The sequence below is a fragment of the Manis javanica genome, chromosome 5 (genome assembly GCF_040802235.1).
Source record: "Manis javanica isolate MJ-LG chromosome 5, MJ_LKY, whole genome shotgun sequence".
Taxonomy (NCBI): Eukaryota; Metazoa; Chordata; class Mammalia; order Pholidota; family Manidae; genus Manis; species Manis javanica.
Window position 1 is genome coordinate 124,720,176 of NC_133160.1, and position 14,599 is coordinate 124,734,774.

General features: G+C 31.3%; 1 protein-coding gene across 26 annotated transcripts in view; it reads right to left on the reverse strand.

The window, feature by feature from the left end:
• The window catches only part of ADGRL3 (adhesion G protein-coupled receptor L3), a 798,791-nt gene that overhangs the window by 315,199 nt on the left and 468,993 nt on the right, over positions 1 to 14,599 (reverse strand). For all 26 annotated transcript variants that reach the window (XM_073237549.1, XM_073237551.1, XM_073237548.1 and 23 more), the window contains one exon: positions 11,323 to 11,432. In XM_073237549.1, the coding sequence (XP_073093650.1) occupies positions 11,323 to 11,432 (110 nt within the window). The remainder of the gene's footprint in view (positions 1 to 11,322; positions 11,433 to 14,599) is intronic.

A 14,599-nucleotide genomic window follows, 5' to 3' on the forward strand; every position in this document is an offset into this window, starting at 1 on the left:
AATAGTACTAATCACAAATGTGGGCCAATATTATAAATGAAGAAAGGACTGCTGAGTCCTAAAGACACAGAAGAGTGTATGTTTTTTGACTTACACTTATTGCTCATTCTTAAAAAAATAACACATGCCATCTGTTGCAGGACAGTCATTCATGATTCATGAGATCTGACCTTGGTATCTGAATCCATTTAATGTGAGCATTAGAGAGCACATGATAAAGTGGAATGAGGAATTCTCTTTACTAAAAGCTAACATCAGGTTTGCCTCTATAATATCGTCAATAATATTATTTTACTAGGCAGGCATTTTTCTTCAAGTTATGCTTGATGAGTTTGGGTGAATACCTCTTGAAAAGTAACAGATCAGGATAAGACCAAATACTACCACAGAAAATTAGACTCTGATACACACAAGTAGCCAGCTATCAGTTCTACCAGCATTCAAGCACTCAGTATGAATCCAGAAGAGACGGAGAAAAAAAGGAAGCCTTGTAGAAATAAATGCATTTCATTTCCAACAAATTTGAATATCATACCCACCACTTTTTTTTCAACTGCAGTTTTTGGCATCCATATAATCTCAGTGTTACTGTTCACTGTACTTATTTCGAGCTACTCTAAATCTGACAAAAGAAAGAACCTGCCGCATAAATTTGGGTGCATGTTCAAAGACTTCCAAAAAGCAAATGGTTAGTGTGTAATGATTTAGTTTAAGTGAACAGAAAAGCAAACTGACTTTATTCAGGCAATTCTGAAGTAAATTTACCAGGAAGGCCATGAAGTTTGAAATCTAGCTGAATGTATGCACAGAACGATTGCTCTCTCATAATATTGAGAAAATTGGGTGTTTTGATACCTCAATATGCTATTAATTACATTAATTATAGGACCTACTGAAGGCAAATAAAGACCAAATAATAATTGGCCACATTAAGACCATTTTAAATTCTAAAAATTTTCTGGAAAATTTTGAATGAAAATGAGGAACTGAATTAGAATGTCAACTTCAATCAAAAAGAATATATCCGAATCTTTTATATCTTTGAGAGTAAGCCTTAATCACTCTTTCCATCTCTAGGCTATAGCAAAACTACTCTGAAATTAAAACAGAAACAAAACAAAAACAGAGTAGCATAATGAAAAGAGGACTCAACTGACAGGAGTCAATGAGTTCTAACTATGTATCATTGACTATTTCACTTAATCTGGGTCTCATATTCTTCACCTATTAAAAAAAAGACAGGTTTAGATTACTTTAATATTAAATTTTATTGTTATTACCTATAGATAGTATACAGAGACTCATATAATAGAGGCTCAACTATTATTTGTTGAATGAAACAAATGAACATGGCCAGGGTACAGCCAAAGACATATAAGGACACTGGCAGCTCCTTATCCCTTGCTATCTTTGGGGAGATGTGTGGTTGGAGATGAATAAACTAGTACTAAAAGCTAACATCAGTGAGAAAAGTGTGAAAATAGAAGATGGAATGGCCAAACTCCATGGCAAGCTTGGGTGTGATTGATGCAATTGCTAGTCCCAGCAGATCCAGTCCAAAGAGAATAAAAAGCCCAAAAGTTAGATAATAAAGAACTCACAGAAACTCAGTGGGCTGAGTGTGGCTTCAGAAAACTTGGCTGACATGTTTTAGTTTTATCACTTTGGAATTAAAGAAAGTAACCCCATTAGAGAGAACTGGTGAAGAGTAAAATCATAATGGCAGATGCCTTTGTATCTGAAAAGGATACAAAATCCAGAGGTGATCTGAAATAAAAAGTGGAGATTAAAGACAGAAGTCTTGTCTGTGAAATTACACCAACAGTTAAGAGAACTAGAGGAAGCTCTAGCTCTAAGATATCTGGTACTCCCCAAATTGTAGGATAAATTAACAGCATTATATAATCCCAAAACCCACTGCACAATGACACTGACTGTCAAAATACTGAAAAAGGGGTGAGATGCAACAGGCATATTAATCTGAGTGGCTATGATATGCTCAGTATTTCTAATGTGGCCTTCACTATATAAAGCTTTTAACACGTATTTCATTTTAATATTAATGGAAACTCTGTGAGTTGATTATCATCCTTATTTTCTCTGTGAAGAGACTCATTCACAGAGCAGGAAAACAAATTCACTAGAACAGGTGGTAATTGGAAAACTCAGAATGTGAATTCTAAGACTCTCCCTCTTAACCACTATGTTATACTCTCTTGTTCTTGAGAGAACTTGGAAATGCAAAGACAGGTAAAATGTGGCAGGACCTGAGAAAGAGCCGAAGTAGTAACTGGAAATATGTCTCTGCCATAGTAGAGACACACTGAGAAACAGCGACCTCTTTTTTCCTCCCTATCAATTATTATTCTATTCTGCATTGGTTTCTGTTCTAATTAGGTAGAAAACCAAGTAGCATAAATAAAAAATACACATTTATAATGTATATTAATAAATACTATATGGTATTGAGTTGCCTTACCAGTCTTTGATTTTATGTTGGTAAGATTACTGGAAGGATGATAGAATGAGATAATGGGTTCTTGGAAGTTAAGAAACAGTCATATTTATATTATTGGGGGCATTTGTACATGTGCAATGATTTAAAGATAACTAGATTTTCATTAAGTGTTGGTGAAACTAGATTAAATAATAATACATACAGAGCAGAGTTGGAGGTCCACAGTATATATTTAATTCAAGCATTACAATTCAGTTACTATGAGAAATTCTTGTTTAAAGCTATAAGAAAATTTAAATGGAAAGTCACTACATTTATTCATCCTACTTATCTAATTTATATATTCATAATTGACTCTTTATTCCTTTATTTATTTATTTTGCTGCTTCATATAAATAGTAGATAAGTGTAATATAGTAAAACTGATTTTACCAAACACTAACTTGGGTTTGCCTTGGATTTGATATATTCATAGAAAAATAACATATGTTATAATGACATGCCATACATTCCACATTCGGCCAGCCCATGACAGATGTTTATATGTTTATATTTTAAAATATCATGAGAAAAATATGAAAAATATATATTTAGAAAACAAAATTATGTTTTTCTTAGTCTATGTCCTAGGTAAATACTTTTTTAACTATATTAGTCATTTTAGGGGAAAAATATAATCGGTAGTATTAGTATCCTTATTGCTGCTCTAATAAATTACTACAAATAAAGTGACTTCAAACAACACAAATTGTAGTCAGTCTAAAATGGATCTTACTGGCTAAAATTAAGGGTTCATCAGAATTAAGTTCATTCTGAAGGTTCTAGAGTAAAATTCATTTCCTTGCTCTTTCCCCTTAGTAGCAGTTACCTGCATTCCAGGGCTGGTGGACCCCTTCTCCATTCTCAGGGCATCACTCCAACCTCTGCCTGTTTTATCTCTTCTTCCAACGTTAACCTGTTTGCCTCCTTTTTATATGGACATCTGTGATTAGACTGGGTTCACTGGTATAATCTAGGGTAATGTCCCTACTGCAAGACCCTTAATTTAATCATACCTGCAAAATCCCTTTTACATTTAAGGTAAATACTCACAGGTTCTAGAGATTATAATATGGATTTCTTTGGGGAGCTATTATTGAGTCTACCATATAAGTATTTACTCATAAAGGACCTTGGGCTTTATAGAAGGATTTTGAAAAAAATGTATGCAATAAAAAAAATTTACAGTATTCCCAGGAATTGTGATCTCCTATCATTGGGGAAACCACTCAAAAAATAAAACAAAAACATTAAAATTTATGTATATTTTACTTTTACTACCTATTTTAATGAGGTATTATTTCATTAAAATTTAAATATTTAAGCAAAGTATTTTCTAAGTCAACTGATTAAATTTTTCTAGTTTCATAAGATTAATGATTAGAGCACAAGAATTAATAATGTTCTTTCACAGTATTTTAACTGATTTTACATGTTTTTAGGAAAATTTTATCTGGACAGTTAATTCCATAGATCTCTTATATCACATTCACTGTAAGATCATTTTGGCAACAAACTTTCGAGAAAACTTCACCTTCATATATTTTCATTATTTTTCTTTCCATGTGCAGTATATTTTTAGAATACAATGTTACAGTCCATGTCTTTTTTGAATCCCACATATTTATGGTCTTTAATTGGAGCACTTTATAAAAATTTCTTTAAGTGTATAAGCTCTATAATTTTACTATTTTAAATACCGCACATGAGCATGGTTAAGCTAACCCTTCAAACTTCATGTATGTCTACAATAACATTTTATTTCCTAAACAAAATACTTTCTTAACTCTGGCAATCCAATTAATCTTTAATAGTCTCAACTGAACTTGTTTCCCTTACAACTAACATCTAAGCATATGTTTATTATTAATCTACTTTAAGTATATATAGATCCCATCTAGGTGTTGATATCATTTTGATGTTTGGTTTACTTGATAAAAAAATTATTTTCATGTTACTGTGGCATCATCTAATATTTTCTGCAATATATATTTTAAAGGGAATGCCAATTTTTCCAAGTTTATTCTGCAAACATATTTTCATTCTTAATAAATCCTAAAACCTTGAGAGAAATCACTACTTCATTATCAGTGATATATTAATAGGACTAATTGTTGGTGTGTATCTCCGCAGATCACTCTCCCCTATCTTAACTGTCCTGCAGTCACGCAACTTCTATCAAGTATTGGAAAAGGCTGATCTCTTCCCACCTCAGCGTTTTTGGAGCTGCTGTTCTCTCTCCTTTCAAAATTTTTTCCCAGTCTCTTTGCCTGACTCATTCCCTTTCTCCGGTTCTTTTCAGAGCTGTCTTTCACTACACCATAGTTGGTCATTTCATTGCTCTCTTTCACACAATCATGCTTATTTTTTCTTTCATTATATTATAATATTTAATGTTTGCATACATCAGCTCATGTGTTTATGATTTGCCTTACTCACAAGATTGGTGGCTTCATAGGGCCAAAATCTATTTTTCTCCACAGTAGGCACTGAAAAACTTCATTGGTAGAATTATTGTTGGTGTAAGAAGTTACTCTCACTTGAAAACTAAAAGACATAATAACAATTTATGGTGCTTTTATAGCTATTAGCATTGATTAGATCCAAACTCCAGAAGAGTTGCAAATATATGTATCTTTAGAAGCCAGGAGAGTTTTTAAATGATTATCTAAATCAGGAACAATGCAGTAAGTGCCAGAAAATAGAGCAAATAGAAAAGAAGAGACCTTATTTAAAAGAGGCAACATGGACTCAGCTTTAGTCTATTGTTGCCCAAGGGAATGCTGGCCCATGTTACTCCAGACTTTGTTAAATATGACTTTTAAGTGTCAGACTTTTAAGAATCCTTAAAAGACTGTCTACTTCTCTTTAGATCATGGATCTTATTTTTTTAACCTGGTTTTCACCCTTTTTTCTATGATTCTGGAATCACTCCTTTGTATTTTCCCCAAAACCCTACTTTTTTTAACCTAGTCAAAATTGGTTTTTGCAGATTTGGAAACATTTCTTATTATCAGCTAATTACATTCAGAAATTGTTTACTACCTTTTTAGTGCTCCATGCTATTATGTGTATTAGATGCCAGAAGAATCACAGCAAATAGGGAAGCCATGATTTCTACCTCACCCATCTACGGGTTTATCCCCCATCACTCTTGTGTTCTGTATTTTATGCAAACACCAAATATTTTGGTTTTACATTCACCATACAGTTTCTGATCTTACATTGCCCCATCTGCTAAAAATGATAGCCCTTCTTACTGAAGTCTATTAATTCTTTAAGACTCTGCTCAAGTGTCATCTCCTCTAAATAACCTTCCCTGAAGACACTTACCTCCCACCCCATACAAATGTCAGCTTCAATGGGATGGATGTGCCTTCTCTGTAATTTGCCAATGTGAGGTGCTCAGTTGCTTTGCTGAACTAATAAGATTGTAACTTAAGGGACTTTGAGCTACACTTGACTAAATTCCTTGAGGACAGCATCTTTATCGTGGCTTTCTACCTTAATGTTTAGCATAGTGCCTGGTATGCAACTGATGTTGAGTGATGGAGGATGAAAGTGGGTGGTCTTGAAAACAAAGGATACTTCTAGTTGAGAGTAATTTCCATGAACATATGAAGCAGCTAGATAAAGGACTAAGAAATTAGGACATCCAAGTATAGTCCATCTATGTATCCTGTTTTCTACTGATGATAGCAATTTTTATAAATATATAATATTTTAGGGATATGAGCAAAGATGAAATTAACTATTAAGTAATTACTGATGTATTTACAAAAAGTTTACGGATTATCTGTTAGTGCAAGATACCGTGAAGTAGAGAAGCTATTTAGAGAGAGATTGCTGGGGAGAAAAAGAATAAAAGAAAGATTTTCTCTGTTATAAATGTAATTCTAAAAAAGAGAATTTAGATAACTGACAGTCCTCTTACAGAAAGAGTAATATTTAAGGGATAATACTTGTTATATGGAGGCATAGAGGAGAATAATATGAAAAACAAATTGGTTGCTAGTAGAATTCTTGAGGGATACAATAACCACCAAGCAATCGGGAGAAACTAATATTCATATAATCAATATTTTTACCATAGATCTTCCCTTTGAATTAATAAGGTCTTATTTCTAGACAACAGTTTCTTGTATTTATCATTTTAGCAATGAACATAATACTTTTAGAGGAGCCACTCTGATTAAATTTCCTTTTATCTTTCAATCATTCAATACATATTTGTTAGATGTCTCCTATGTGTCAAAAACTGGAAAAGGAACTGAGGCTTTGGGAATCATATTATACCTTGACATTTCTGTGATATTTTAAAAATTAAACACATGAGGTGATTTCAGCACGAGTTTTAAAATACATCATTTATTTATAAAATAGGAACCAAAGTAGGCATATATTAAAATATGCACTTGTTTGAACATTAATTGCAAAAATATAGTTATTTATAAAGAAATATTTAATGACATTTGTCTGTTTTAAATGCTGAAAGTGCAGTTTTCTTAGAGTGAAAAGAAAAAAGCAATAGATTATATTATTTATAAATATTAATTTTCCAATAGTACTCATTTTGCATGTCTTTCCATAGAAAATCACACAAATAACTCTTCAGATGGCTAATATGAATGGCAGAAAGTCTGTAAGTGCTGTAGCATAAGATTGGTTTAATCATTTCTAGTAGCTCTCTGAATTGTGTGATTCCTCTCCCCATTGCCTAAGAAAATCTACCGTGAGAGAAGGTTGCTCGAATAAATAATATGTGCTTTGGATTTCTGAAAGGAAGAAACAGAGAACTGGGGAGAAAAGTTGGGTTGGGAGAGCAGACAAGTACCCTTTGGGTGTTATGTGCATAAAATTGTATGCCTTGAAAGAAAGGCAAATTGTCAGCAGGGTACAAAGTCAAGGTTCTTTGCTCAGAAATGCTCTGGGTAGGTGATTAGTTGTTTTTATTGCTTTCTTCCTAACACAAATTATCCCTGTAAACTGGCTAATTGATGGAAATTCCACTTGAAAATGCACAATTTCAACCCCAAATCAGGCCAAGGGGGCAGGGGTGGGACCAGAAGAAGGAAGACGGGAGTGCAAAAATGGGGCACTTAGTAAACACTGAGGTTTAGCCTCTGGAATATTTGGGTCACCTCCTGGTGGGAAATATCACTAAGGAAGAAAATCGAACCTCAAAAGGAAATGCAAAAGCTGTAAAAGTCACACTGGAACTAAGGTGTGACAGGAACAGAGAAAAGAACTGATTCACCTGTCCCAAATTTGGACACAAGCAAGGCATCTGTGAACCCAAACAAGAAAACAGAAAGGGAGAAGAAGTTCGGGCTTAGGAAAAATTAAATATAATTTAGCAATTTGGAGACACTGACTACAAGACACTCAAGGTGGTTGCCCTAAATTGTTTAAAATTAGTAATTTTTCTTATTTTCCTCATGGGCATGTTTTTAAAATGTCATAAAATTTGTTTAATTCAGGCTAAGTTTCTTCTAAAACTGTCATTGTTCAATATGCACCTATTTATTGACTCTTAAAACTCCATACAAAAAGTTACTATAAGTTATCTTAGACATTTTAATTTTACTGGTCCTGTATGATAAAATAACTTTGTTGAAATTTTGAAATATGTTTATATATCATTAATATTAATGTTTTCTTGCCTACTATGTTTTTATATTTCTATATTTTCATTTTTTCTATACTTTTTCATGAAAATGTATCACCTTAAAATCATTATTACCATGGAAACACATGCAGAAAATTTTTATAAAGATAATATCAACAATATTTTTCATTTCAGTATTAAGAAAAAACATTCATAACTATTAATGTCACTATATACACTGAAGTTTGTCATCTTAAATTCAAAACAAAAATAGATACTACTGAATTGAATAACACATAGAACCTAACATTCATTTATTCAAATGTCCAATTAGTAATTTTTTAAATAATAATTAATATTAATTTCGAATGTTTTCCTTCTTAATAATACAATAGGAATCTTTTAACAAACATTAAGTACAAGGATTTTCTCTTATAATAAAGGTAATATAAACAACTGAAGTTACTACTTAGATAAGCACCTCATTCTAAATGGTGGGTGGTATTTTTATAGCACAAACTAGTTTTGGCCATAAAGCTTAAGTAGGCACTTGGGAAAAGAAAAGTTCACAGCAATTCAGCTGCTCTAAGAAAGAAATACAAACGTTTTCGAGGTTAAGCAGCAAAATAATTAAGGAAGGGTCTGGGCTCTTGAAACACTTGCTTTCACCATGCGCTATTACTGTACTATCACAATTACAAGACTTAAATATTGAACAAGCTTGAATAAATCATGAAAATATAAAGGGGAAAACCTAGGGGGAGAATTATAAGGACATCCTTAAGAACAGGTATTAGAGGCCCACCCAAATCTTAGCTCTACCATTTTTTAGCTCTTCTATATTTTCCAGGAAACTAACTTAACTTACTGAACTTCAGTTTCCTCATCAGTAAAATGGTGACACTTGTTTAACAGACAGGATATTGTGACGATTAAATAAAATAATGTATGTAAACATTTAACCCACGCAGTACATGATATGTAGTGTCAATAAATGACAGCAATTTTAAATAAGTGAATCTTTACAGCATTTGAATGGTGTGTGAATTTTGTGCTCGAGATAAGAAAAACAATTTAGTGTTTATCTCAATTCCAACTTATTACAGTAAGGGTAATTCTATAAGGTGAGATCCAGAAAATTTGAACAGCTTACCTAAACTAAAGTAGTTTTGTTAAGTAACCAGACCATATTCTTAACCCAGGCTTCCTGATCCCTGGTCATTCTTCTACCAAAGCAATCTACCTTTCAAGTAAGTCATTATACTCTAATATATGGTTTATATTTTCTTCTGGATTTTCTTTTAAAATCATGTTAAATTTAATAAATAAATTCCAATTTTGCATTATACTTTTAACTGAAACATACTGAGGAAGATAATTTAAACCAACACAATCATACTAAACCATATAAATTAAACTGGTATATTAATAGGCACATTGTACCTAAGTTTATAATTCCTATTGAATATAACAATTAGATAAATATTTGAATATAATAAGGGAAACCTGAGGAATCAATGCATTTTCAAGATTGCCAGAAGCCTGTAAATATAGGAATCAAATTGCCCATCTCTGAAAATTCATGACAGAACAGAAATCAATGGGAAGGTACAATCCTTTTATGCAAAAGTATATGTGCAAGTTCTTATTTATATTGAAATGATTTAAGTAGATGAGTTTTCAGAAAAGAGTTTGGCACAGGATTTGGAGTAGCAATCCTCAAAGAAATTCTGATAAAATACAGAAATTTGAAGAGACAGCTGTGAAATTCTTTAATATTCAAAAATTGTGAAAAAAATCTAGAGTTTGGCATTTCCACTTCAACTTTCATGTTTCAAAAATATGACTGTAAGTTTCCCAAAACAGTCTTAACACCTTACTGTATATTTTTATAAAATGCCCTTGGAAATAGCTCTTCTACATATTTCACAAAGTTCTTATTATGCAATCCAAATATAACTGCAGTTCCAAAACGGGCTAAAAATGTTATTTCCTTAAAATATCTCTGATGAACAATAAATAGTCAGTAGAGGCTTTAATATTTTCATAGAAGGGTCCCTAGAGATAACAATGTCAGAAGCATACCCTAAATTGAGATCACGTATGCTTCTTTATAACAAAGGAAAATTAGTTTTTAAAACTTCACTGAACTTTCTCTAATCAATCATACTATATAGAGAGCAAAGATAAAATTTTCTTTTGATTACTTCATTATTAATTTTAAATCTCAATTCAATTTTTTTTTTTGCCAGCCAAAATGCTCTATTATTGGAGAATGCACACTTACGGCTCATGAGTAATGTGTTGCTTCTGAAATCAGCAGAAATGAGGCAAGCCTAGAACTACCTCTTTGCACAGTGACCTTGCTGATCCCCAGACACTTTACTTCTGAGATGTCAAAGGAAGTTGGAACCTGGATTTTGTTTATGATTCCAGATGTTTTCTACTTCTGGGATGAACTGAGTATATAACATGAGATACAGGATTTCCCAGTGATCCGCACTAAGGAATCTCATGAATAATTAATAGTCAGACTGAAAATACTTTTATTTGAGATGGTGACTCTTCCTTTGGGTAGAAAAGTAATAAAATGTTTCACTTTTGATTGATTCTTCATTATTCCTGAAGAAGAATATGTTTTTGGCATATACAATATCTGACATAAGGGTACAAAACACCCTTCTGGAGGCTGTAAAAGCTACATTCTGGAGTGCTTTACTTCATATAAACCTGTATTTTTCAGTCTGTTCCCACTGGATGATTGTATTTCTAATCCTCAAAATATTGACAGCATATGAAGCTTCGATATTAATTGCTTCTATGAAAGTCAAAATTTATTGATTTCTATACCACTATATAAACTATATTATTCACTTTTACTTCCTTTGCTTGTACTTGCATGCAGTATTGGCATACCACTCCAATTTTTTTCCGGAAAAATTTATATATTTCATACTCCTGCATTAAGGAGAGTTTTAGAACAGGTATTATACAGAAATGTATAACCAAAATTTAATGCTACAGGATCACATGGGCAATGTCTAATTCTTCCAGTGGTGGGAAGGGTTTACAATCCTGAAAACTTAAAATTAGCCAGTTCTTTTCCATTTAATTTATGTGTTGTTTCTGTGCTTTTATAGAGAATATCCTGTCAATGCATGCAAAACAAAGCTTAATGTATTTTCTTTATATAAGGAAAATACAGGAATATACATACTGTAAGGGACACATTCATACTGCACTTCAAGGTATTTATATGTTCCCGGGCAAGGGTCTGGAAAAACATCAGGACCTGCCACCACTGCACACTGGGTTCTGTTATTGCACCTAAAATAAAAATTCAAGAAGAGAAGAAATAGTAAGTTTATACAAAGTTAAATCATTAATAAAACCAATACTAATTTTATTTTGGCTCCTATTACACAGATTTAAATAAGGTTTTAGTTGCTTTAGGGTTTTAGACTTATTAAGGAACATATGTAGTATATTTTAAAGAAAATCAGACATAAAAGTCAGTTCATTCAGTTTACTTATACTAAGTAATTTCATATTTCATTGAACACAGAATAATTTTGAGTTAGAAGTTAAAAATTGCTTAAGCAACACTGGTCCAAGGGATACTGCCAATGTGAAGACAGGCAAAAAGAATTATTTGGTAGAAACAACTAACTCCCATTATAAAAAAATAATATAACCACACAGTTTTATTTGTTTTATTAATTTGTTAAAGTAAATTCCCTGGTTATTTTAAAGGCAGTGAAAATATGGTGTTTAAAACCTTTAACTGAATTTTTAAAAATTAATAAGAAGTTCATGTTTCAACAATAAACCTTAAAATTGAATTTATATCAATTAATATACTAATATTACTAACCCCATAAGTAAAACCATTTTTAAGAATCGATTTTCATGTTGTGTTTAGGCAAATAATGACACTAACATCACAGACTGCAGTTCACAAATACCAATATCCTATAATTTAAAATAACTTTAAATCTCCAAAGAAGAATAATCAAATACCACTACTAAAATAGCAACATAAACTAGACATTTTTTGTGGCAATTGAGCTAAACAAATTCGGGCTACGCAGATTTAATTATGGGTAAATGTACATATAATAAAATTGACTCTTACTCTAAAAAAGATAACTAAGTTCAAAGAGGCTTTATTATGGTAAATTTTATTCAGAAACGTTCTAGTTTAACTAATTTATCAATAGATAGATAGTTCTATAGAAAAGTAATGTTTTTTTCCACTTACAGTATTATCACAGAGTGTATAGGATACAGTATTATCACAAAGTATACAGTATTATCACAAAGTGTACTGTGTTTTATGTTCTTGTTTATTTATCTCAGAAATACAATAACTCAGGGCTAGATTTTTCTGTTACTTTCTTTAAGAAACATTTCATTCTCTGATATAATCTATACCTCTGAATGCTTGCTAGGCTACCGGCAGGGTAAGGACCATCTAACGCAGAACTCATTTTGATTTACAGTGAAAATGCTTTGTTTTTACTTGAGGCTACTGTTTGTCAGGCTTAATGAGGATTTCATTAAGTCCCTAAATTAAAATTGATTCATTAGTGAATGTCTTAAGCTAAAAAATATATGCTGTGCTATCAGTGAAAGATTAATAAAAACCAATATTCCATACTCATCAGACAATTTATCACAACAGTTAATCCTAAGGATCAACTGTTCTAAAGTTGTCTTGTGTAGATTTTATGTCTGAGGATGATTATCAGACAGTTGTATAATGACATTAAGGTAAATGTGGCTGTTATCACTCATGCACTATAAATATGTAGCTTGCCATTTTAGTGTACTCAAATTTAAAAAAAAAGAACTAGTAGTACTTCTTATTACAAACAAAAACCCCTTTGAAGAAACTGTCTAAAGTTGAAAGACATGTTTTTTAAATTAAAGCACATAATTTTAACATCACACCTTGAAAAAATAAACTCATTCATTTTTACAAGATGGGCAGCCATTTTCTTACAATGAGCAGTCATATAAACTTAGAGCTATTTCCATAATTGTTACAGAAAACTTAGTTATTATCAGGAATGCACTGGAAGTAGAAATAATGGAAACTTAAAGAACTATATGAGATATTTGATGGAAGTATATGAAAATTTTGTGAAATGTAAATATTCTGTAAATATAATATGATTTTTGATCTCTAGCCATTAAATTTTGGCAAATTTCAAATATATGTATCATACATATATATGATATGTATGATACATATATATTATATATACATAAAATGCTTTCTCTCTTGGTGTACTGTTGGTTTACTCCTAATTATTGTCTTTTATTCCAACTACTATAGATCTAATAATAAAATTCATTTATAAGTTTTACCTACTGTAACTTTCAGATCTAGAAGAACAATTACAAATATTTTATTAAACAAGGTTTGGCATCAACAAATAGATTACTAGACACTTATGAGTAGGGCATAATGGTTAAAATTTACAATTACTGAAGTGTTTGTTACACAGAACGTTGTCTTGAATCAAGGATTTTAAATAGCTATCTTTGTACAACCTCGATGAAAAAATGCAATAAGGACACTATACACATCTATCCATCCATCCATCTAGACATGTACACCAGCCATTTTATATATTACATATTGTTTGTTACAAAAATACTATTTATGAATATATAAGAATATTAATATATAAGAAAACTGAAACAAGAGACCATTTATTGTAACCATCAAACACCTTTGTGAGTCCCAAATATCTTTTGTTAACCAAACATGAGTCAAGAAAGCCTTCTAATTAATGATAGACTGTATGTGAAGAGGTATATGAACCAAAACATCATATACCCATAATGTATTTGCAGTCATTAGCATCATGGTTTTGTATAACACAATGCTTTACAACATTCACTTTTCAAAATAATTCAGTATTCTATTACTATTTCTATATCATATGCTCATTATAAATTAAGATTCTCAAAAATCAAAAGGAGAAAGGTACACTCAAATATTTGGTATTTTTTTGTATAAGATATAATATTCATTGTTTAAAGACCCACTACATTTTGAAAACAGGAGTTTAAAGTTTCTGTGTTTTTTATGACTTCAGTTACTGCAACTGAAATGAAATTACTTGCACTTTTTAATCAAATCTTATTGAACAATGAACAGTTTACACCAGTAAGAGCACTTTTATAGACATATTAAAATTGTCATAAGTAAACTCATTCTAACTGGTCTGTTTCCACTTTCTGTGTCTACTCAGGCAAAATGAAATAAATGACATTTTCCTAGGAAATTATTTCATCTAAACTTTTATATGTATTTGCATATTTCTATGTAAATAACTTTTTCTTTAAAAGTAAATTCTAACACTATAGGTAATAAAAGTGAAATAAAATTAAATGTTTTCACAGGCGTTAAATTCGTATTTTTTATTGTTTAATTTTAATGTAATTATAAATTAAAATTATTTTAATATCAGATCCCTGAT